Raw genomic sequence first — 24,948 nt, 5'->3', positions numbered from 1 at the left:
TACCTGAGCATAACTCAATAAAGCAAGTTCTTCTACTTGAAATCCAGGCTTGATCCATGAAAAGTAAATATAGCCTATATGTCAAAATGCAACAAGTCAGTGGCGAGCTCATGAATGGAAGTGAAGCAAAGCGTGTCCAAACCCAAAGTGACTCCTGTCCTATCTTTACCTTTGGTGTCCATCCATAGAGAGGGTCCTTGAAACAGTCCAACAGGGGTTTAAGGCATACAAACGGCCTAAAACAGAAAAGAAAACTAAAAAAACAGCATAGTTTGGTGGTCTTTACCACCATACTTATGAGTTATAGTAGCAGATCCAAAGTGTAGGTCATAAGTGACAAATGATTGATGTGTTCTGTCCGACCAGCGGCTGTCTGCAAAACACAAGGCCTACTTGTTGGATTACTTTAAGTCTAGAGAGGCCGGTCAAGCAGCTCTCGTCCCGGTGGGTCTCGGTGGCACAGTGGGCGCATCAGAATCCACTGGATCACGTTCCTGTCCTTCTCCTGGCCTGGACGCTTCCTGCTGCTGAGCCTGCTCGTCTTCTTCCTCCGTGTGGTGCTCCCCTCGCGTCTCTCTTTCCACAGTACGCGATCTCTGCGTGGCTCCTCGGGGCGATGCGTAAAGTCCATCCGTGACAGCGTCGCTCTCCTCGGTGTGATCCCACTGGAAAGCCCGGCTGTGCGGGGTCGAGCTCTGCCACACGGTGTGGTTGACGGACAGCTGCGTGGAGTTCCATTCGGTCACATTGTTACTGGACGACACGTTAGCGGTTATGTTCAACGGGGGAGCCGTGACCCCCTCCGGCGTCCCCGGCTTGCTAGCCGATGCAGAGGATGCGCTGGTGGGCTTCCAGATGAGGCTGTAGTAAATTGCCAGGATAATGGCCGCTAAGGACACGGACAATACATAAGCAAAGACAGTGGCTAGTCTCACCCACTTCTTGTTAGTCTTCGCAGCCATCTTAGCTTTTTTGTCCCCTGTATAAGTAGCAGGTTTGCCCCGCTCCATGTTGGGCATGAAGTCCCGCTCTCTCATATTGCCCCTGTTTTTTCCTCGATGCTCCACCACCCCCTCCGTCTTGAAGGTTTCTTCTAATCCACAATCCAAGAGAAGACAGGAAGGCTGCGTCCACCAAAGACACCCTGTTCAGCAGGACTGACTTGATGTCAAAATGAAATGCGCCCAGTGCATGCAGCAGTGCGTCTCATCATGGACCAGCGAGCATCCACAGCCTGGACGCAACATCCGACAATCTACTAACCTGCCCACGACATGTCCACAGAGGTGCTGCTTGTATAGGCCCAGGACCAGTCCGCAAGACTGGATGTCATTTATTAAAAGGATGAGGAGATCTTACGGCTCACTGTCCTACCCAGCAAATGAAGTGGCTGGCTCAGCTAAAAATACAGACAGGGGGCGGGCGGGGGGCTCTTAAAGAAGCAGCTGCATGAACAACAGCCAGGGAGGAAATTACTTACTACACTTAAAAGTGCTGAGAACAATATTTGGGGCCGACGTTTATTATCTTAAGTGATGCATTAATTAGATCAGCGTGTAAAAGGATAAAGTCAGAAGAGAATCCAGACATTACATCATTCCTGAAGAGACAGAGCATAGAAAAGAGAAGGAACTTTGGATCCAATATGGACATTATCATACTTGCTTGACCTTTCAGTTAAATGGACAGCAGCTTTAATAATGTCCCACTATTTCTACCAGTAATAAAAGATACAACATGGTAGTGCAGTACAGTAGCATGTGCTATCTAGGTTGCCAAAGTGGGTCAGGTAACTGCCGGTTTTATGCTGTTTTATGTCATAGCCAGCCAATCGCAGGGCACATACAGGGCACACCTATGGACAATTTAGAGTCACCAATTAACCTAACATGCATGTTTTTAGAATGTGGGAGGAAACCGGAGTACCCGGAGAAAACCCACGCACGCACGGGGAGAACATGCAAACTTCACAACGGACATTCGAACCCAGATCTTCCCGATGTCCATGTGTGGCCAACATGCGAACCACTCAGGCACCATGTGGCCCGTTTGTGGAAGTTGTTCAACATAAGCACGTGATATATTCAGCTTTAGAAAGAAAAGAAATCAACAGGTGGGAATTGCTACTCTCGCTGCCATTAATTATTGGTTACCTTGTGCCCAATTCTGATCCTGTTTGGGAAATTTAGATGGAGATAGTGGAGTTGGTGATGTCAGTCTAGTTTTCAGAAGCAACACTGAGCTATTTAGAACGAAACATTTTGCAAACCAAAACACCACTGTGTGGAGCATCACCCGCACATGATTCGCTGTTTTGGACCGTTAGTTGAGCTTTGGGCAATGAGATTTAAGGCCAAGCACAGTTACTTTTAAAAGTGTCATAAAGGATGCCCATAATTTCCAAAACATTCCACTTATGTTGGCAGCAAAGCATCAGCTTATGATGGCTCGTTATCTCAATGGTACAAGTCTGTTTTCATTGCATTTGTCAGGGCAAAAAGGAAAAACTGTAAGAACATGCACGTTAGAGGCGATGCAGAGGGCCGCAGTTGAGAAAAAATATCCACATAAAGAAGTTCTGTTGGCGTCAGATGTGGATGTGCATGGAATTCACTTTAGTGAAGGCATGATTTTTTCCTCTGGTCAGTGCAGTGGATTGCCTGGTTTTGTCCAAATACTTATAGTACCATTGTAAATGCTCACAAGGTATCCTTTCTTTGCAAGAGGCTTTCATCCTGGTACATTGAGCACTACAGGTGCTATGAGGCTTCTAGAACATGTGCAGTAGAAGTTCTTGAGCCAACGGATCCGAATGACCTTTTTCCGCTCCCGTTGTTTGAAGTTAAGGGAAAGAAAAGGATTGCACTAAAGAGGTGTCTTCTCTCTTTCTATAAGATGCATCTGCGTGTGTTGCTGGCTTCTGATAATATCAGGAAGTTAGATATTTCCAAGGAGCCTGCTTCAGCTGAACAATTGAAACAAATTCTTAAGTAAAATGCTGAAGATAAAGGATGACTTTCTGATTCGGTTTGAGGATCCTTGGCAATGAACTGTGTAATTTGACTGATATATCAGTACTTCCACGTGAGAGAGACGTGCTAAATGTCATCCAGAAAGCTGAATCAGATCTACAGACTTTCATTTTGTCCTTGGACACAGCCAATATGACTTCAAATAGCTCAAGCCGGAGTTCCCAACCTGTAGCAGTTAGGCAGCGTGAAGTTTCACAGTGGCCACTTGTGTTTGTGGTTCCCGAGTTTGCATATGATGTAGAACTAAGCCTTGAAAGGGCTTGAAAAAAGGACTTTCGAGGAAATGGAACTCTGCTTCTTACATTACCAAGAGGCATGGAAATGGAAATGTTGGGTACCATAGCTCAAACTGTTTTTACTTACAAGGCTTATCTGTGGCTGCTGATTTGATTGAAAAGCATCCTTGTCTTAAGGATCTGGGCCCAGGAACAGAAACTTCATGAAGGCGTGTCTGGTGAGCACATGCAATCAATATGCACAGAAGTGGTCACCTGTGCGTTCTTGCGTATGTGACGAAGACGCTCGCATCTACTTCCGCGATGGAACGGCGCGTCCATCTTGTTTACGTATGTAAACTATCCCTTTAACTTTCATTTTAGACTTGGCATAACAAAAACCTTGAATGTTGAATGCTTTGCAGTCGGTTGCTTAACTTTTTAAAGTTGACTTAACTTTTTACTTTTAACAATGTACATAGCATGCAGGAAGAACAGCTAGGTTCTAGTATCCATCCATTTTCTATCCCGCTTCTCCTCATTAGGGTCGCGGGGGCATGCTGGAGCCTATCCCAGCTGACTTCGGGCGACAGGCGGGGTACAACCTGGACTGGTCGCCAGCAGCCAATCACAGGGCACATATCGACATATCAACAAACAACCATTCATACCTATGGACAATTTAGAGTACCTGGAGAAAACCCACGTGCACACAGGGAGAACATGCCCAACATGGGCAAGGGAGAATCAAACCCAGGTCTTCCCAGATCTCCAGGCTGTTACTGTTACTGTGTTGGCCAACGTGCTAACCACTAGACCACCGTGCGGCCCAGTTCTAGTATCATTTTGAAAAAACATATGAAACAGGGCAGGTCATTGGTAGCGTAGTGGTTCATATAGCTGACTTACATTTGACATTTCTGCCTCCTAAGCAGTGCAATAGGAACAAACTGCACAACTTATACAACCACAAGGGCTGTATCAAACAAGAATGGATTGAGTATGACTTAATAATAGTTTTTTTAAATTATTTTTAGTTTGCAGTGGTATAGAAATCTAGTCAGACATGATTAGTTTAGCTATGAGAGGTATAAATGATCAGCAACAGTTTTCAGTGAGGATTTGATTGTGTTTAGTCAGTTTCTTTTGTCCAATTCATTTGCAATTCATATTCTTTTGGGTGTGACCTGGAGTGTGTGTGTGTCCAGTGACTACGCCTTATTCCATTGCTTCCTTTCAGTCAATGCACGGATAGCAGCACGGATGCTTATAGACATTACACTTTCACCAGCTTTGTAGTAAAAGCCTGCGCCAAAAGAACAATGAATAAGAAAAGGTACTTTCTGGACCACCCAGTGGTCAAAGATTACATGGTTAAAGGAGAAAGGTTTACCAAGTGGTCAGAGGTGAGTTTATATTTGACGAAAATCAGACATATTTCAAACATGTTTAGATAGTATTACATGTATAGTTCATTTTGTATTTGAAAAAAACAACCTTTATGTTCAAATCTTGTAATTTAATTGCAATAATTCAAATTACTTGCAAAGTTCAACATTTTGAACCCTAGGCAATTGTTGTGCATGCATTAGGTTAATTATATTTCATTACAATTACATATATTCATTGTTGTATTTTATTCTACACTACTTTATTCTACTCTTTCACTTACTGGCTGTAAGTAATCACCTTATTATACTGGGATAATAAGGTAGGGTGCATTTTCAGGTTTCCACTTACAAGACCAAATATGGTTCCTTGATATTGTAACGGTGAAAATGTCTCCTTACAAGGACTCCACCAAGACTGTTCCTGTAACTATGAAGATGGACATGAAAGGATTCTACCTCTACTGGACAAATCAAAGCAAGGTAATAGATGATGTGTAATAAGATATGTTGACATCCTTTGGACATGTCAGGAAAAGCTGACCCACTCAGGGGAGGAGGATGTCATACAATAGATTTTAGTACATGACACAAACAGTGTTTTCCATGCAACATCCGATATGTGAGAGTGGTGCCCATGTGAGGAGTGGCAACGCTGAGAGAGCTGCACTGCATCTTGTGGTGCCAGCTGCTTGTGGAGGTTATTGATTGGTGCTGATTCGGGCCCGCCATCCTGCCGCACAGCGCAACTCAGCTGTGATGCACTCCACGGAGAGGACTATTTGTCTTTGTTGCTCTTGCTCGCTTTCTCGCTCCCTCTCTTGCAGCCTCTAAAAATGAGGCTACTTTTGTTTTTTTGCCACATCATAAATCCAGTGAAGCCGACATCAAATGCACGCCTGCCTCCTGTCTCAAAGCTCAGCCATACCGGGACGCTATTGTGGAAAGCAGCAACACAATCCGATTGCATTTGAAAGAGCCCGCACTAGGCACACAATATCCTGAGATATCATTTCTCAAAGTGAAATCCAAAGTTTTTTCCACATCGTCAGCCCATATTTGGACTTGCGCCTACATGCTGAATTCAGTAATGGAGATGACTGTCTGCCTCTTGTTTCTAGGAGACAACATTCTTGGATGTAGCTACGATCAGAGATACCAGGACGGGGAGATACGCTAAACTTCCCAAAGTGAGTATCGATGACGGTAAAATCATCTGAGTCAAACAAGTGATTCATTATGTAAGAATCTCTGCAGGTATGCAAATATTCACCTCAAGCTTCTTTAGTATGAGAAACATATTTGCATTGCAAATACAGCAATGGGCACATGAAGCAGCAGCCACTAGGAAGAGAAACAGGTGCACACACGCAAATTTAAACACACAGCTCGCACTGAGTCATCCTTTAGAGAGACGCTTTACCGTGTCAGCATCTTTTTCTTTATTGATCACGAGCAAACGGTTTGTGATCCGCGCCTTTCCGTTCATCAGTGGCCTCCGCGGAGTAGAGCGGCGAGCAGTCATCCTCATCCCTCATGGAGGGTTCATTGAGAGGTGAAATCTGAGCGGCGGGTGGGGGGGAGGGGGGGTTGTGAAGGGAGTCATCTATTAGAATACAGAACTTCTTTCATCTTGGGCAGTATTGGGAGGCTTGGTATATGATGTCACCACATGCATCTTGATGGGACTCATTGCTGCTGTTTGTCTTCTATGTATTATTGGTGTGTGTGTGTGTGTGTGTGTGTGTATTCTGTTCACATATCCAGGTAAACACGGTCCGGGTTCGATCACTGTAAACAATTGAAAATAGAGAGTAACCTCAAAAGCTCCATTTGGGACGGTAGTTGTGTAGAATATTTGACTTTTTTTTTTTACAGAGTATCTAATGGAAGTGGAAAGGATGCATTCCGGAGTCAAACGGTTAACCATAAACTGCACATGTACATTAACATTGATGTGTGAAAATAAGTTAACTCAATAATACAATGATTAAAAAAAAGTGTTGAGATTAACGCCGTTAAAAATAACGGTTAACAGCGTGATTGTTTTCCAGTACAGTAGACGCCCCTACAACATGAATAATCCGTTCCGAGAACATTTACGTTATAGGGTTTTTACGTTATACAAAGCGTAAAATACATGTAAAGATCTTCCCAAACTCACCCCTTTGGCCCTTCAAAATATTCAAAGTCCACCAAATATGGTGGGAAAATATAAGAAAACATTAGCATAAACATAGTAGAGTAACACTCCAATATAAAATAAGGTAATAAATAAGATTACTGTAAATCAATAAAACTGAAAAACAAAAACAATCAACTAATTTAAGGGCGACTACGATGACGAAGCGAGGTTGAAGGGAGAAGCTTGTCTCTCACACAAACTCACGTACGTGCTGTATAAGTCAGCCAATGAGATGACAGTGTAGGAGGTGCCCCGATAACCAGCCAATGAGATTAGAGCGTAGGCGGTGCCCCGATAATCAGCCAATGAGAGCGTGAAGCATCAGAAGGCGTCACTAAGTGTACCAAGTGTTTCCCTCTCTCTATTCAAATCGAATTTCTGAACTTGCACCGACTTGACACATTACATTATATGGAATTTCTTACATAATACGATGCAAAAACTTTACATAAATTCTTTATGTTCAGTGGAATTTACGTAAAAGGAGGTTGACGTTATGCGAGGTACTACTGTATAATTAATTGTTATTTCTAAAGTTACAACACTGTTACAGTTACAGAGAGTGACATATGGCGTTTTATTATGCACTGATATCTATATCAACAATCGGGATGCCGCTTCAGTCACCATTGGTCACTGCTACACAGGATGCTAAATAGCTAGTCGACAAGAGTTGTCAACAAGAGTTTAGTTCTTTCATTTTAGTAGAGAATTGCAAGTTACAAAATGAATCCCATGAAACATTTTCAATGGCATATGCCACTACAAAGCTAAATCCAAATTATTTTATTTTTTTTTTAGATAGATACTTTATTGCTCTCCAAGAGAAATTCACATTGGTTTATGGTCATTATTAAATTTGGACTCTTTTTCATTACTTGTTAAAAGAAGCCAAAGAAAAACCTAACCACACTTATGTTAATGAGTTAATTGTTTAGATCAGGGGCGTCAAACTCGTTTACACCGTGGGCCACATCGCAGTTATGGTTATCCTCAGAGGGCCACTTTTTATAATTCTATTTTAGACATTCGTTAATTAATTATTACATTAATTTTTCGTTAATAACTAATAAAAGAAATAGTCATTTTACATTGGATTTGACAACAAAAAAAACAAGGTTTTCTGTCAATATTAACAACAGATACATTTAGCAAGAAAGATTGTCTTTTTGATTTAAAAAAAATATATATTTTTAAGTTTTTTGCTAGTAATATTTTGTTTATACTTGAATATATTATTTTATTATTTATAGTAAACATAACGGTAAATGTTAATTATTGTCAAAGCAATTTTATATATATATAATATATATTAAAATTTTTACTTATTTAAATATATTTATATTAGGTAAAAAAATATTAAATTACAGCATACAGCATACATATAAAAATACAATAGTGTAAATATAATTTTACAATATTATAAAAGTAAAAGAATGGCTTCAAGGCTTTTGCGGGCCACATACAATGATATGGTGGGGCAAGTCTGGCCCCCGGGCCTTGAGTTTGACACCTGTGGTTTAGATGCTCACTGAGCTGAAGTCTCACACAATGACCTCCGAGTGTGACTTTAGAGGCTCATTTTGCCCCAGACTTTTTTCCTCAACTAAATTGTACAACCTTTGGTGTGTTGTAGTTTTCCTATAGTTCATATTATTATTATGATGATGATTATTATTTTTGACAGCACCCGAAGGTCCGCAATGTGTTCAACTTGGATTTCCCGGACAGCAATCACCTGTCCAAAACGCTGACTGTTGTCTCTGGTCCTGATACTGTCAATCTGACCTATCATAACTTCTTTGCCTCCAAGGATAAAGCGACACAGGTAATGAACTGTTTTGTTGGCACGGTCTGTTTCATCTGCTGCTGTTTACAATGCTGGCTTTTTGTCGCTGATTCATTGCAGTGACAACAATGAGGCTTCTCTTCCCCGCACCCCCAATTCATTCATTAGACTTTATAAATCCAATATCCGGCGTTAATCAACAACAATGAAATCACAATTGGTATTCGTTGAAACGCCAATAATCCCATGTGCTGAGTTGCTATCGTGCCATCGCCCTCTAGTGGCACGTTCCTGTCACTTCGTGTGCTATTAATGTTGCTTTTAAGAGTGATGACGATGCAAAAGTGAGCTAATGTTCTAATTGAATGTACACCAGAACTGGGCGAATGACATTCTTGCAATTGCGTACAACGCTGCAAGGAACAATGCCTGCAGGCAGGTTTTCCTGGACAAAGTGTAAGTGCACGTCATGTGTCTGGAGCTTTTATTGTGCTGAGTAAAGTGGTTTTAAGCTGCTATGCTATCTAACTTCTTAGATATGTTCGGATTTGTCTTCATACCAACAAGGACGGCAAGATCCCGGTGAAAAAGTAGGTTGCCACAACTCTGAATTGTTTGTTTTTCAACGTTTACATGTCAATATTGTGCGTGTTTGTCAGTATTTACAAGATGTTCCCTGCTGATAAGAAGAGGGTGGAAAGTGCCCTGGCGTCCGCACATCTCCCCAAAGGAAAGGTAAAAAAATATCTGTGAATATCTTCCATCTTGCTAAAATGTCACATCCTCACTGATGACAGTTACTTTGCAACGACCCGCAAAAGCTTTCTATGACTTTCATGTGATGTGAATATGTGTTATTACAGTTTGAAAGCATGAAGCCTGATGTCTTCACTGAATCCGCCTTTAAGAACTTCCTGGCACATCTCTGTCCTCGCCCCGAAATCTATGAGATCTTCACTGCTTAGTGAGCCAGACCACAATTCCTAATTGCTTGATTATCTCAAAGTCTTCCGTAGTTTACTGTGAAACTATCAATTCAATTCATTCAAGGTTGTCTATATTAATAAGTACACGTCTCGTCTCAACTTGGAGTTTTTAGTGGGAAATTATTCTTGCAAGGACCGACTTCAAAACCTAGCATGCTAGCACATCCGGGTGTAAAGTCCTGTTTATGTATGGCCATCTGATTCCGCTTCACCGTGCCATCCAGCTCCAACAAACCCACCATGACGAAGGAGCACTTCACCAAGTTCCTCAATGAGAAGCAGAGAGACTCTCGCCTCAATGAGGAACTGTTTCCTCGACTGCGGCAGGACCAGATCAGAGCTTTGATGGTCAAATATGAACCCTGCAACACCAACTGTAACAGAGGTGATGCTCTTCTTGGCTGTTTTTTCCCAGGTGCACCGTCCTTCAATATTCTCGTTAATCCGCAGGTCTGATTACTCCAGAAGGCCTTCTGTCCTTTCTCATGGGTCCAGAGACGTCCGTCGTCATGCAGGACAGGCTGGCCAAGTGTCAGGACATGACCCAGCCCATACCCCATTACTTCATCAAGTCCTCCCACAACACATACCTAACAGGTCGCATATGCCACATTGCCCTAAATGTTCTTTTCTAGTCACCATCTGATGCCCACACGTACTTTTCCCACAGCTGGTCAATTTTCCGGTGTTTCCTCTCCGGAGATGTACCGCCAGTGTCTGCTGTCCGGATGCCGGTGTCTGGAACTGGACTGCTGGAAGGGCAAACCACCAGAGGAGGAGCCGATCATCACACACGGCTTCACCATGACCACTGAGATCCTTTTCAAGGTTGCGTCATTGATGTAACAGAACACTATCTCCACTAGGCTTGAGAAGTAACGTTTAACCACATTATGCTGTTTGAGCTTGCTCATAAATACATTATACTGAACCCGGTCTGTCAAAGAATAAGAAGACAAAGCAGGAGGGATCGATGTTGTCAACTTATAATTAGTAATCATACCCGTCTGGACACAAAAAAAAATCACGACAAATCAAGTGAAGAGGCTTTTGGCGACTCTAACAAGCAAGCACGTACAGTATTGGTCTTCTCAATGAGCAGCGAGTACTGCTGGAGCCTACTCCTGCGTTTAAAAGTACTCACAGGTAGCTTCATCTTTGTGACATTGAAAAAAAATGACAAAAAGAAGTGACGAAGAAAGGTATTTTAAGCATATTTGCTTTGCTTTTCATGTTTTTCGCTCACAATGTGTCACGGTTAAATTGAAAATTGGACAATTACATCTTTACGTCGTTCCCCACCGCAAATAGATTACAGTCCTGTGGGAAACACGTCTTCTAATGATGTCCGTTTTACAAATAAAAGTGCATCAAGTTAAAACTAAACTCTTCTCGAATCCCATGACCCATTTCCAACCAGAACATGTAAAGTAAGGGCCACTGGTTGTGTAGTGGTTAACGTAGCTGACTTTGGCGCAGCTGGTGTGGATTCTATTTCCACTCAAAGCTCCTTTCAAAATTACAGGGAGTAGTCTGCCTTTTGAGGTGACAACATGAAATGGCACAGAAAATGGCCGGATGGACATTTAGTTAAGGTTAGACATCAGTTATGTGACAGGCTACACTAGCTAATTACGTACTTCAAATACAAAGCCTGATGAAAGGAATGTACTTTATACCATCTCACAAAGTTATGTTTGTGTACATTCAAAAATAATTCCATGTATTAATGTCTCAGTACAGTAAAAGGCAAACGTGTGTTAGTTCGTAGCAACAACACACAGGAAGGAATCAGCACTTCCAGGCTTCACAGGCGCAAACATAGTTTTATGGTCAGATCTACTGTATCGGGAATTTCTATCACTGATCATTTTATACATTATAATTTCATCATTTTCTATCTTGAGTGCTCCTATGCCTGTTATGTCTACTGGTGTCGTTTTTGGTGCTGCTCTACAGGATGTGATTGAGGCCATTGCTGAGAGTGCCTTCAAAACCTCACAGTATCCTGTTATCCTTTCCTTCGAAAACCACGTTGACTCGTAAGGGCATGTCTATGAACTCATGTCACACATTGGTAAATGAATGCAATATTATTATGAATCCCTACGGAAACGTAATGCTAGCGTCTGAGGATGTCGATGAAGTAAACGTGTCTTTGTGGCAAAACAAGACATTTTTTGTTTTGTTCTAGGGTGAAACAGCAGGAGAAGATGGCCAACTACTGCAAAACCATATTTGGTAATGCCCTGCTGACAGAGCCTCTGGACAAATACCCAGTGAGTACTTTAGTGCGGCAACACACGGACCCCTCGCAACACAACACAACACAACACACAGCTGCCTAAACAAGTACAGCAGTGGTGCATCTATCGTGTATAGTGTATAGTGGTGCATCATACGGTTTTGTAAATCTATATGTGTATACCTATCATCACTTGTATCTAATGTTTAATATGTCTTGCATTAAAAGTTGTGAATCATTTGTAAACTAGCTGTAGATCATTAATCTCAGCTGTGCATTTTTTTACATCAGTTGTGTCAAGACTTTGAATCAGTTGGGCGTCGTGTAGAATAATAATTACAATGGATTGATTTTATATCGCACTTTTCAAAGTACCCAAAGTGCTTCACAGGGACGTGAACCCATTATTCATTCACTCCTCAATCACACACTGGTGGTGGTAATCTGGGTTAGATTAATAGAAATATATAATGATGATAACAAATATAGCCCATGAGAGTAGAATTGAATTTAAGAGCTGATGTCGAGCAACTTCCATGGTTTAACCAAAATCGCTTAAGTTCTTACGTGAATAGCTATGTCACTGCCAAAAATGGAACTCTTATGAGCTATTTTTGTTGTCATTGTTATATTTAGTACCTTCAGTTGTATCAGACATTAAAATGAACAAGATACTGAAGAAACAAGGTTGGTGTAATCATTTTTCCATGACTGTATCTATGTAATAATAGCAGTAATAGAATAGCCGTTGAGGCAGCAGTGGTGTTCAAGATCACGCTGTAAATGACGATGATGATGGCTGGGTTTGCTTGAGAAATGAGGAAGAGTATCTACCATTTATTGGCACTTTTTGCCATTTATAACATAAATTTGTGTGGACATGGCAGACAAGACGGAGATAAAATAAATTCAATTCAGACAAGACCCCCCAGTGACCCTACCAAAACTGATCTTGATCTTACCTATCAGTTGTACGACAGGTCTACAGGTCTACATTATGAACCTACAGAGCCCGTGACGTTATCACATTTCCTGCCCTTAATCTGTGTATTAATTATTTAGCTGAAACCAGGTCAGCAGATCCCGAGTCCATCTGAGCTCATGGGCAAGATCCTGATCAAGAACAAGAAGGGCAGCCATGAGAAGACAAATCAGGCGACAAAGAAGAGCGGCACGGCAGCCAGTGACGAGATGACAACCACAGCTTCAGCCGCACAAAACGCTGACACGCTTTCCCGAGAACCTGTCAGCCAGACCAACAGCAATATGGAGAACCACGGTGAATGAGACAGATCATAAAAGAAAACAAATCACGCCACCAAAATAGGCTTGCTTAGATGCTAATTGTGATATTTCATCAGATGGGGAAATGGCGGGGGAGGACAATGAGGAGCAAGAGGACACAGGTGAACAGGATGAGGAAAAAATGAAGACATGTGACGAGGTACAGTATGTTGTTAAGAGGCTATTACTGTGTAAATATATCTTCTTTGTCCAGCCCGTAGATTTCACCAATCATCTTTGCTTCCTGTCAATCCCTCACAGGGCACAGCTGGACAGGAAGTAACGGCATACGAGGCGATGTCATCACTGGTCAACTACATCCAGCCAAACAAATTTATCTGTTTTGACAATGCCAGAAGTAGGTTGTTCCATCTAAAACAGGTTACAGATTGCGAAATTGTGTACGTTATGGAAAAGCACAGATAAACTAATTTAAAGTTATGTAATGGCAGTTTGTGTGCTTTTTTTTTTTTTTTTCAGAAAAAAACAAGAGTTACGTCATCTCATCTTTTGTGGAGACCAAAGGGGAAGCTATGATTGCCAAGAATGCTGTTGAATTCGTGGAGTATCCTTTAAGATTGCACCAAGATGTAAGCGCAACAGTATCAAAGTTTGCAATTAATCCTAAACATTCACTGTCAGATATAATAAAAGGCAGATGAGCAGGATTTACCCCAAAGGAACAAGAATGGACTCTTCCAATTTCAACCCCCAGCCCTTTTGGACAGTCGGCTGCCAGATGGTGGCATTAAACTATCAGACAATGGGTAGGAAAATGTTCACTCATTACAGCGGCAGAAATCACCAATGCACAAAGAACACAACCATTAACTGTCAGAGTTTCCTTTTTCCACCACAGAAGGTCAGTGTTGTACCTTCACAACACTTTGATGTGCCTTGACTCCCAAACTGCTCCTGGTGCTGAGGAGAGCAAGGCCTAAATAGGCTCTTTGTGTCTTTCCAGACTTCCCCATGCAGCTGAACACGTCTCTGTTTGAATTCAATGGGAGGACGGGCTACATCCTCAAGCACGACGTCCTGCGACGTGGTGACAAGAAGTTTGACCCTTTTTGCGACAGGATTGACACAGTTGTGGCGATCACACTGACCATTAAGGCAGGTTCACAAGCTCATAAAGAACTGGCTCTTCGGTATCTTAAAAATCGAAGCTATAGCCATTAACATAGATTACCTTAGCATTGCATTTAGCCTTTTTTTGTAGTTCTATTACAGAGACACTATAAAAACTATTTGCAGTCGCACAGCAATTGAGTGTGAATGCTGATCAATACCAAATGCTGAAAAAAAAGCGCTTTGAGTATTGACTATAACACTATAGAAACATAGATACATCACAATATATGATACATACTGTTTATTTGCAACATTATTAGAATGGAAATAGGGGTTATAAGGAGCAGAGGCATGGCACACAAACTATTTGGACGCTTGATGAGTACCATAATCCTTCCACTTTTTGGTCTAGTATTGTTTTTCTGTACAGTGTGTACCTCGGTTTTTGTTATTCATTTGTTCCAAAAGGTTTGATGAAAACAGAAACGTACCAAAACCAAGGTTATTTGTCCCATAGGAACTAATGTAAATCCAATTCATTCGTGCCATACACCCAAAAATATTAACAAAATCACTTTTTGTAAAGAATTATTATAGTTTTACATGCATAAGACAATGAAATAATTAGAAATGACGAATAGATGCAAGCCATAATGGCGGATCATTTTGCTGGCCTGGATATATTCCCATGTGCATGCCTGTCAGTTTTCCACTTCTCTCGCCTCCAAACAGGCAAGAAGAGGGTTTGCTCTGTGCATTGTTGTCTGTGCAGCGCCTGGGAGCGTTTGTTCCGTACAACAACAACTTCAGCGCAGTGAGCCCTCATCAGTCATACAGTCGCTTTGTCTCTGTGAGGGGAGGCAGGGCCGCTAGCATACACACAGCAGAAGAGTGTTGTCTCCAGAGGAGCAATGCAAGGTCATGTAGTAGAAATTAGGAGGGAAAAAGATGCTTTCAAAGCCAAATGCCACAGCTCCGGTGTAGGAATATTTCGGCTTCCGACTAAATGAGAAAGATGTACCCACCAACATGGATGGGTCAGAGTGCTGAATTGGTTGGAAGCGGTGGCAACCAATAGGCAACACAACAAACTTCCCCATCGAAACACAACCACCCATCCAGTTTTGAGAAAAAAAACTACACATCAAGTTTGAGATGCAGAGCCTTCGTCGTGGCAGTCAGTGAGACGTTTGGTCGGCAAAGTAAATACAAACGGAACAGGGCAAAATGGTGTGCGTTCAAAGAAAGCATACATTGCTACATCGCAAAATAAATGCTGCTCTTTAATGCAGTTGAAAAGCCAGCATTTCCAGAAATGCTGCAGACGGCACGCATTGGCTATGAGAAACTACATGCCACAAATGGCAATTCCACAACTTTACAGAGTGAAAGATGACGTATTAAATGAAATACTGTATTATTATGATATATTATACAGTATATTATCAAAACAGTGGTGGTTCATTTGCTCCCAAAATCATGTTGACAATAATTTTGCTTATCGTCAGTTATTAGGGGGACAATAAACATTTCAAAACGCACCTGCATTGTTTTGTGACTCAGGTAATAAAGTCTGTTTACCCGGTCACATATTTTTTCTTTGTACTTTTCTAAAAATAATGTTAAAATCTCATCGTCTCATTCTCGTGGACCCAATCCCATGTATCCTCTTGTCTCGTGATCTGAGTGTCTTGTGACACGCCCATAACAAACCAAACCAACAAATAGCGATCAAACCAAATACCAAAAAGGTCACGTGTCTCATCACCAGATCTATTCGGGACAGTTTCTGTCTGAGAAGAATGTGAGAACAGGAGTTGAGGTGGAGGTCATCGGGCTGCCAGGAGACCCCAAGAAGAAATATCGCACCAAGTGGTCCACCACACCCAACTCCATTAACCCAGTGTGGAATGAGGAACCTTTTGTTTTTGAAAAGGTGCGTGCTTGTACTCTAAACATTCTTATTACATGCAAAAATATACATAATGTGTTTGTGGTGTGACGTTTGTTTTACTGTAGCTCTAATGTTTTTTATGCTAGATTCTTCTCCCAGAAATGGCCTCTCTGAGAATGGTAGTCCATGACGAAAATGGCAAATTCATTGGACACAGGATCATTCCACTTGATGCCATTCAGTCAGGTCGGTGAAATGTAAAAATGAAATCCTAAATCCTCATTCTAATTTACATCATTGAAAACAGCATTGGGGCGTTCAATGCTGCAGGATTTTTGTTAACTTGTGGATAAGTGGCGTAGCTGCCTTGATCACTCGGGTTTGTTCCCTGCAGGCTTCCATCACATCTGCCTGCGTAGCGAGAGCAACATGCCGCTCACTCTGCCTGCTCTTTTTGTGTACATCGAGGTCAAGGACTACATCCCTGCTGCTTTTGCAGGTGTGTGGCTTTTTGTTCTTTTGTGATGGATAGGCTTAATTGGAGGAGCTTGGTAGTAGGGTGGCACAAAAAAAAAATGCGATCCCAATTCATGCTAACATACAATTTGATCTTTAAATATTGACAATTTTTAAAATGTTACTGAATGAGTTACGTCACAAACAAATGCTGCAATTTCAAGGAGGCACGCTGCACCGTCCCCCAGTGAGCCTCGCCGGCCAGGGCAGCAGAGCCAACTCACCCTGGCCAGCGTACTGGCTATCATTCTTCAGCTTGAGGGAGAAGTGATTGCATTAATTAACTGACTTTTCTTTTGATTTTGTCTTTTTGTGCATGAATGTATCGTGGAGTGAGCAAGCGTGCCCTTTATTTACATCCAGTGAAAGCACACCTTGGAATTCATATGGACGTGTTTGTGTTTCAGATTTCACAGATGCTTTATTCAATCCAACAAAGGGCAGAGAGAAGACTACAAGGATACCCAAAGAGGTACACCAAAATGACTTTTTGTATGTTTATTTTTCAAGTATTAGGTGACTATAATGTCAATATGGAAGAAAAATGCTGTGTGGAGGAGCTGGTATGAAGGACGTCCTCGAAGATGTCATTCAATTACTGACATTAGTGATGTGCAGGTCGATACTGAGATATTGATACTTCCGATACCAGCTCTTCATGCGCTGAAATTGATTCCAAAATCAAAGTATCAATACTTTGGATACTTCAGTCATTTAAGATAATGTTTGTCTGAAACGTTCCTGTGGAAATGATGAACGACGGTCAACGGAGACGTGTGAATTGGGAATAAAGTTTTAATTCTTAAAGAATTTTTAATTAATTCATCATTTATTTTAATGGTTTTATCATTTTACTTTTTTTATTGCTTAAAATACCATTTTCATATATTTTATGTGATTTTGTCCTGTTTCTTTTCTATTGTTGTATATTAGTTTTGCTATATTCTAAGTCACCCCACTACCAATATACTTCAGGGTTTAAAATAAATAAATAAAGAATTTGTTTAAATTAACAATAGGTTTCATTTATAAACTAATTAAATGTCTTGTAATCTTTCTGCTATGATATGAAATACATAACTTGTTCAAAATTTACCAGACACATTAGATCAATATGCACAAAGTACTGGTATTACGATACGGATTGGTATCGCCGACACCAGCCTGAATTTTACGGAGCATCAGATTGGATACGAAATCAGTGGTATCGCACATCACTAACTGACGTGATGTTCTTCTTTGGACCACAAACTACAGTAGTTGAAGATGAATCCAAAGCACCTCTGCTGGTTGGAGCCTAGTAGTGCACTGCATTTTACCACAATTAAAGAGTAATCAATTGCACACAAACAAAGCATTCATATCAATCAGTTAATCAATCAATATCACCATCCTAAATAATCGCATTCAACTAAATACACAAAGAGATTCAGGCAATGTCCATTCCTCATACTATTAATTGCATGTGTCCAATTCATTGTTTTCATTGCATATGTTTGACTGTATTGACTCGAATGTAAGACCACTTCGCTTTTTCAAGATCTGTTTTTGGAAAAATTGTTTTTTTAAAAATAAAAAAATGAATCTTTCAAAATCACTTTTTTTTTTCCTGTTTGAGAACATAAGGACATTTAGATCAACAAAATACGATCTGCCCTAACGGCTGGACAGGACAAAAAAAACAAAAAACAGCTTTTCACTTTTGTGAAATTGTATTTCTTAGCTGCTTGATAATTGTGTGATGACTGTTTCACTGATCACCATGACCTTTAAACTCCTCCTCTGTAGCTGGTGTGTTCATACTTGTGGGTCAAAACTCTGTTCTCGGCCAAAAATGTAAACAAGTAAGAGCATAATTGGCCAGCTTTGGTGATATTCCAAAACATATTTCTCTCTGCTGTGTTGAATACATGGGTACGTTTGCGGTAATTTTACAAGCTCACATTTGACAAAAGGTTTCTAAAATATACTTTTAAGAGCGGCGTTGCTGTGCTCCAAAACAGCTGACTGCTTCACTGATTCAAGGGTAACGAAATGAACAGTGATACCATGTTTGGTATCCCAATGAAGCTCGCTGTGTTTCAAGTTTGTTGTCGGTGGTTCTCACTGCAGGAAGATGAACGCAGGTGAAGACAGCTACACAAAGAGTTCGTTCACTTTAGCTAGCCAATGCTAACTAATCCTTACACACACGTTCACAAGTGCGTGAAGAGCTTGTATACAAGAGCTGTATCAAAAATCCTACTTATACAGATGAAGTAATCATGCTGAGGTTTTGTAGAACTGTCTCATGAAAGATTTACTGTATAATATCATGGTTACGATATTTATGTAGAGCTGTAGTCGAAATGATTCAAAGTGTAGACATTTTCAATACATAATGTAATGTTATATGGGCTGAGCTATTAAAATGGTTTTGTTGGTTTATTTCAAATAATTTTGAGTGCAACTGCATATGAGAGTGGCAAAATATTAGAAACGCCACTGTGTGAAGCAGGGAGGTTCTACCCCATTGTAACCTACAACCACAATAATAAACTCATTGTTAAATGAAGGCAGCTCTGACAGTGTCAATCAAAACAGAATTTCTTAATTTTGTAAATGCTGTTTTTCCTATCCCCTATAATAAGTCCCATTAGATTGTATTGGTGATGAATGCTCAATAGGATCGGTGGTAAAACAATCTTTGTGACTGTGGTCCTCTACTTTTTGTGCCCAAGCAGTCATCTGCAGACTACCTTTCTCCCTATGAGTTGCCTTTTGTGGCCCAAACTGAGCTAACTGAAGCAACAGAACCAACAGGTAAAAAAAAGGAAATATTGTAATTTCAAATATGTCTAGTCGAGCTGTCTGATCGCTAATGTTTTGAATGCAAATCTCCCAGTAGAAAAGGTGCTCTGTGAACCAAACCCGCTCATTGAAGCATGTCGGGACCCACCGTCCCAACATGATGCTCCACCTGAGCCCAATGCCGAAGACACTGCAGAAGAGTCCATGTCAGACACTCCAAGAAATGAAAACCTTCCTCCAGTTGCCGATGCAACAGATGCTGCACCCAAACTTGGAAGTGCCACATGTGAGACACTTCCAGGTGCCCCTGAAAAGGTTGCCCCTGAGGAAGAGCATGAGACAATAATCAAAGACCTGGAGGAGTCATGCACTGACTCCACAGACTCTGAGCTTATTTCAGATGATAAACCAGTTGAAGACGAGGTTCAAGGAGAGCCCACGCATTTAAATTCATCAGCCGAATGTGCAGAGTCCGATAAATCATCTTCAACTTGTAGTGAAGGTAACTGCTTAATATGCTGCAACCCGGTTTCCTCTTGGTGATGCATTTGAAGTAAACAGACAATGTTGTGTTATTTAGTTGAACGTCTTTATTCTAAAACCATCGTGTCTTCTGCCTTCTCTGTTTATGCTGCAGAATCTTCCACTGTGACGACCGGAGAACTGACACAGCAAAAAGGCTACTTGAAGGTCATCAAGCGTCAGGAGAAAGAGACGAAAGAAACAGAGCAGAAGTATGAGAGAAAAGCAGCAGATCTGACCCAGAAATACTCCGAAACTTTCAAGGCTTGCAAGAAAAAGTCATCGCTGAAGAAGAAAGAGTGAGGGGATTGTTTTCTTGTTTCTCCATCTCATACTCACAGAAGCTGTCCTCCAAGTCGTAGTGGAATCTGAATATCGCCTTAACTGAGTTGTTGTTGTTTTGATCTGTGTTACTAATGAGATTAACGAGAGACGAGTGGCCGGTATGTCTCTGTTAATGTGTTTTTCTATCGCAGCGATGAAGCAAATTAAATATGCTGCTGCAATGATTAGTGTTTTCTTGGTAGAAAATGTGTGTGTGCATTGCTTCCTGTAAGCGCATGGTTTCCTTCACATTTCTGTACATTCACTGAGGGAGATGTATTCTGTTCACACTGTGCAGCACCTGCCTGATTGGAGGAAGCACATCGGACCACAGCATGAACACTGTGACGGAGAACAAGCAGAAAATGCAATCCGAGCTGCACGCTTTGTGGATGGAACAGTATGATCGGCTTAAGAGGAAGAAGGAGCAATGTGCAACAGAGGTTGGTTTAAACTTCATTGGACAGTTTTAAGCAAATGTTATGTATTTTTGGACGCATGAAGAATTTTCAAGCATAAAAATGACTGAATGAACTAAAACACAAATATAAGACATTCAGAAATCACACTGGAAGAAACAATTCTACACTGGACACTAGGTGTCAGTAATGTTACTGTAACAACCTGTTGGTGTTGTAATGTTGATGTTCTAAATTGTGATGTTCGTGAACGCACCTCACTGGTAATGTTATTGGTGGATGGTGGATAGAGACATATTGGACATAAATAAGACATAACAGGCTCATACGTTAGCATTGGGAGAGTTCCTTGTGTTTTTTTCTGAACATGTGGTGGTTATTGCCTCATTAAGGTAATGTAATTGGGGCTGATTGACACCACGTCAGGATGGCTGTAAATTAGTCTTTTCATTTGAAATAGACACAGGGCACTATGCGTTACAGGCAGATACTCAAAGCATGATCAGTTCAACACTTCCGAGTTCTCTTCTTCTACTGATTTATTTCCTAAAAGCTATGTCTAAGCCAGCGTGCAGAATATCGCTGCCCTCTATAGCCCACACTCTAAAGAGCAGCTCAGAACTGCACAAAACACCTGACGCTACAGTCATATACTTCTTTTTTACTAATAATAGGCTGCATTCAACCAAGAAACAGCGATCATTTATTCATTTATGTTGAAAAAACGTGAATGAGTGAAGCTGTGAAATTTGAGCTGCAAAGTGGTGAGGGACGTCTGTAGAAGTTTAATATTGGACTGATGAAACCATGGCACAGGTCCACTGGCTAGGGTTTGCAGTTTACCGTGGTGTACTTCATCACACTAGAAGCCGTTTCTAATATTTAGGTTAACATATTGGGTTAAAGGCGTACCTAAAGTAATGACCACTATATGTGAGATCCCAGTCTGATCCTGACTGTGATGATGTCACTTCCTTGTTGTGCTGACACAGAGACTGGCTAAGCTGATGGAGATGGCCTCCGAGAGACACAGCATTGAACTGAAGATCTTGGGCAGGTACGTCTTCACCTTAAATAAATGTGGGGCATGCTGAGTTTATTTAATCTGTTTGTTGGGATTAAAGACACCCTGCGTTGTTTTGTGTGTTAGACTGAGGTGTGCTGAGGTGAAACACCTGACATTTTATAATGACAAAACCTTGAATAATGAATCACAGTGTGGTTCCTTGAATTTCCCATTGAGAGCTTATCACATCGTGTTGTGCGAGTAGTTTTGTGTGTGTGTGTGTGTGTGTGTGTGTGTGTGTGTGTGTGCGGGTCCCAGCTGGCATATGGTTATCTTAGGACAACTATTATCCAGAGGGTGTTTAAACAGCAGTGTTCAGCTGTGCTCTTCTAGCTGTCTACGCTGACACTATAACAACACACTGAAGCTCTCCTTTCACTATAAAGAAAAGGTCACCTCACCAACACACAGCCGTGCAACAGTGGCTTAAAGGCAAAAGGTTGTTTATGGGGTCATTTTTCATTGAAAAAAACAGTGATCCTTTCTTTATGTTGCGTGTTTGCAGTGAAATCAAAAAGTGCAAGAGGAAGACAAAATCTTCAGGCTCAGAAAAGTGAGTTTAGAGTGTTTTTTTTTTTTTTTACTTCCATCTTCAGTGTCTGGTTTAAAATGGAAATTGATATCGGGGGACAAATGATAAAGCGTCAATTTAAACATTTCCCAATAAATGTCCTCGTAGGCTTAAAAAAGCAGCAAGTATGGAGTTGTTGGATGGGCCTGACGCATCAGACTGTGTGGTAAGTAAAAGTAGATGAAACTGGTGGCCTTAGAAAGACTTGAAAACTGTAGAAAATAAGTGATTTTCTCATAGATTGTTGTTTATTTACTAAACTGCAGAAAGTAGCAGACATTTATTTGACAGAAGGGCTTTATTTGTACAAATGTTTGTGTAATGGGGAGCCAGACAAGATGATTGGTTGACAGTAGGGATGCACAATACAGTCAAATCTGTCTTAGCGGCCACCTGTATATAACAGCCACCTGCCTATAGCGGCCACTGAAAAATCCCCCGCAGAAAATTTACGTGTTATAGACCCTGTGTATAGCGGTAACTTTAATCGCTTTATTAACAGCGGAGAATACTGCAGGACTTTACATCCACACACTGCCCAACTCTCTCGACACTCACAGCTAGCACTCAGCCTAGCTCTCCTGCTCGTGACGTCGCACCGTCACTTCCCATCACTTCCTGATAAACTAAAGCTGTAATGACACTGTGACGAATATATAGTAGCACAGCTTTGTTCTGTGGGTGGTGTAGAATAACAAGCCTAGTTGTTCTTTACAACTTTTATCCGCAGTCCCACAGTGCCCTCTACTGGTCAACATGTAACAGTATAATTATATGTATCTGCAAACACAACAAGCTTCTAATCACAGACATGTTAATATGTGCGTGCACAAATTCAAAATGGCCGCCAACCTGTCTATAACGGCCACCTGCCTATAGCGGCCACTTTTGCCGTTTCCCTTTAGTGGCCGCTATAGACAGGTTTGACTGTATTTTTTTCAAACCAAGGCCGATAACTTTGTGCTTCTCAAAACCGATACCAGTACGATAACCGATAACTTATTTATACCTATTATTTTTTAAAATTTTGATTTAACTGTAATTTGTGCACGCCTGGAAGTAAGAGACTCAAAGGTGGATTAGACAACCAGCTGTACCTGTAGATTTGTCCTAACCAAATATGGCATCAAACAAAATATAACGGTAACAGTTGTGGGCTAACATCACGTGTCCACAAATCAGTGGTGACGCTTAAGTCCTTATTTCCATCGATCAGTTTATGCAGGCGCGTGGCGATCATGTTGTATTTTGCTGGCAAACATCCGAAAATAGCATTGGCCCGGAAGTACAAACGCAGTTCTGTCGTCCTCATAGGCTTTTAAAACACCGTTGTAGCAATGCTGGGGTGAAGTCCCACACCATTGATGCCATGAGTGTTTACAAATGAGCTCACACTGCTGCCAACTCCTCGGTAAGAAAAGTAGCTATTGGCTGTCCTAGAAGTCGCTAGATGACATCGTTGGCTAATTTGCATGTTATTTGCATATGATGTTGGAACAGACGCTGTAGGAAAAAAGCATAACCTCGACGGAGAGACAAAAAAAGTGAGAAAAAACACCTTAATTACATTTACAACTACAAATAAACATTTCTTCTTTGTTTGTGAATTTAAAATTGGCCATCACTTCATCAGAATAAAGTAACATTAACATTTGATCCCAGCCAGCACCTGTCAAAGTCTAGACAGTGTAATAATTACATCCCGACTCACCTCCCTTTACCTTGCAGTTAGGCGTACTTGTTATACTGTACTTGTTGTCACACAACGTTCTCATTTAATGAAGATTAAGATTAGATCCCGCTCTGTTAAACAGGACGGGATCCACCCTGGTGGCATTGCGCCTCACGTATGCGTGATTCATTTGCACTTTGGATGCGTAGAGCTTCACTCTGCTCTCAGTGTGCTGCGGGAGCTGACTGTGCACTGACCGTTTGTGACTGCTTTGGGGCAGGGCGGACCTCTCAGCAGCTCAGTGAGAACAGAAACTGTAGAACAGTCCTTGCTTTCACTTTTAAGTCTCAAAATACAGTGAATTGCAGGACACATACAGACAAACAATCATTCATGCTCGCATTCCTACGAGTGGACAATTTAGAGTCGCCAATTAACCAAACGATGAACCTAACATGCATGTTTTTGGAATGTGGGAGGAAACTGCAGTACCCAGTGAAAACCCATGAGGAGAACATGCAAACTCCACACAGAGATGCCCAAGCGGAGATTCGAACCCAAGTCTTCCCGATCTTCTGACTGCGTGGCCAACATGCTAACTACTCGGCCACCGTGTGGCATTCTTAGCAGTAACACATACAGTTTGAGGTGGAACTGTTTTGTTTAGGGAGGTCAAAAAATATTGCCAGACTGACATTGTCGCCTGATATTGGTATAAAAACGAGATATCGGTTCATATCGATCACGTTTTTCCTGCCGATAGTAATGTCAGCGTGGGAATGATGACGTTGTGTTCCACACAACAACAAGCTTGCTGGCTCAGTACGTTTGCAATCTCTAATTGTTTCCAAGTTTCTCCTTCGGATTGTAAATTGTACAATTGTACAAGCGCTGCGAGGGGGGAGTGAGGCGTCTGCCTTCAATACTTTACTTTAATCAAGCAGGTGTGACATCAGTGATTTTACCAAAGAAAGTT

At 41.3% G+C, this 24,948-nt stretch overlaps 3 protein-coding genes across 8 annotated transcripts in view; 1 reads left to right on the top strand and 2 right to left on the bottom strand.

Annotated features, from left to right (window-relative positions):
• Positions 1-136, bottom strand: part of cln8 (CLN8 transmembrane ER and ERGIC protein) — a 44,276-nt gene extending 44,140 nt beyond the window's left edge. For all 3 annotated transcript variants that reach the window (XM_054796489.1, XM_054796491.1, XM_054796492.1), the window contains exon 1: positions 4-136. The gene's annotated coding sequence lies outside the window, so the exon portion shown is untranslated. The remainder of the gene's footprint in view (positions 1-3) is intronic.
• Positions 137-411: 275 nt separating this feature from the next.
• LOC129192444 (putative transmembrane protein INAFM2) lies at positions 412-1,387 on the bottom strand. Its single transcript, XM_054796495.1, has one exon. It carries the CDS (start codon positions 1,035-1,037, stop codon positions 426-428), a length of 612 nt encoding a protein of 203 aa, XP_054652470.1. The 5' UTR covers positions 1,038-1,387; the 3' UTR covers positions 412-425.
• Positions 1,388-4,540: 3,153 nt separating this feature from the next.
• plcb2 (phospholipase C, beta 2) overlaps positions 4,541-24,948 on the top strand; it is a 32,273-nt gene continuing 11,865 nt past the window's right edge. For 2 of the 4 annotated variants that reach the window (XM_054797398.1, XM_054797394.1), the window contains exons 1-30: positions 4,541-4,653; positions 5,041-5,118; positions 5,757-5,825; positions 8,508-8,648; positions 8,986-9,065; positions 9,146-9,199; positions 9,269-9,344; positions 9,473-9,573; positions 9,820-9,980; positions 10,046-10,192; positions 10,266-10,423; positions 11,555-11,637; positions 11,790-11,874; positions 12,903-13,119; positions 13,202-13,284; positions 13,386-13,482; positions 13,605-13,689; positions 13,767-13,891; positions 14,089-14,240; positions 15,970-16,134; positions 16,239-16,338; positions 16,487-16,591; positions 17,016-17,080; positions 19,329-19,410; positions 19,493-19,900; positions 20,036-20,219; positions 20,543-20,687; positions 21,656-21,720; positions 22,235-22,282; positions 22,409-22,466. In XM_054797398.1, the coding sequence (XP_054653373.1) occupies positions 4,570-4,653; positions 5,041-5,118; positions 5,757-5,825; positions 8,508-8,648; positions 8,986-9,065; positions 9,146-9,199; positions 9,269-9,344; positions 9,473-9,573; positions 9,820-9,980; positions 10,046-10,192; positions 10,266-10,423; positions 11,555-11,637; positions 11,790-11,874; positions 12,903-13,119; positions 13,202-13,284; positions 13,386-13,482; positions 13,605-13,689; positions 13,767-13,891; positions 14,089-14,240; positions 15,970-16,134; positions 16,239-16,338; positions 16,487-16,591; positions 17,016-17,080; positions 19,329-19,410; positions 19,493-19,900; positions 20,036-20,219; positions 20,543-20,687; positions 21,656-21,720; positions 22,235-22,282; positions 22,409-22,466 (3,501 nt within the window). In that variant the 5' untranslated portion in view covers positions 4,541-4,569. Of the gene's footprint in view, positions 4,654-4,975; positions 5,119-5,756; positions 5,826-8,507; positions 8,649-8,985; positions 9,066-9,145; positions 9,200-9,268; positions 9,345-9,472; positions 9,574-9,819; positions 9,981-10,045; positions 10,193-10,265; positions 10,424-11,554; positions 11,638-11,789; positions 11,875-12,902; positions 13,120-13,201; positions 13,285-13,385; positions 13,483-13,604; positions 13,690-13,766; positions 13,892-14,088; positions 14,241-15,969; positions 16,135-16,238; positions 16,339-16,486; positions 16,592-17,015; positions 17,081-19,328; positions 19,411-19,492; positions 19,901-20,035; positions 20,220-20,542; positions 20,688-21,655; positions 21,721-22,234; positions 22,283-22,408; positions 22,467-24,948 lie in introns of all 4 variants that reach the window. The other 2 variants (XM_054797397.1, XM_054797395.1) reach the window with 2 other exon arrangements.

Source organism: Dunckerocampus dactyliophorus, chromosome 13, assembly GCF_027744805.1.
Source record: "Dunckerocampus dactyliophorus isolate RoL2022-P2 chromosome 13, RoL_Ddac_1.1, whole genome shotgun sequence".
Lineage (NCBI taxonomy): Eukaryota > Metazoa > Chordata > Actinopteri > Syngnathiformes > Syngnathidae > Dunckerocampus > Dunckerocampus dactyliophorus.
The sequence above is the reverse complement of the archived record's forward strand: the minus strand, read 5'-3'. Positions and strand labels throughout refer to the sequence as shown.

What these genes read in the sequence shown, in the direction of transcription:
- LOC129192444 (XM_054796495.1), bottom strand. Translation starts at nt 1,037, where the DNA reads ATGAGAGAGCGGGACTTCATGCCCAACATGGAGCGGGGCAAACCTGCT.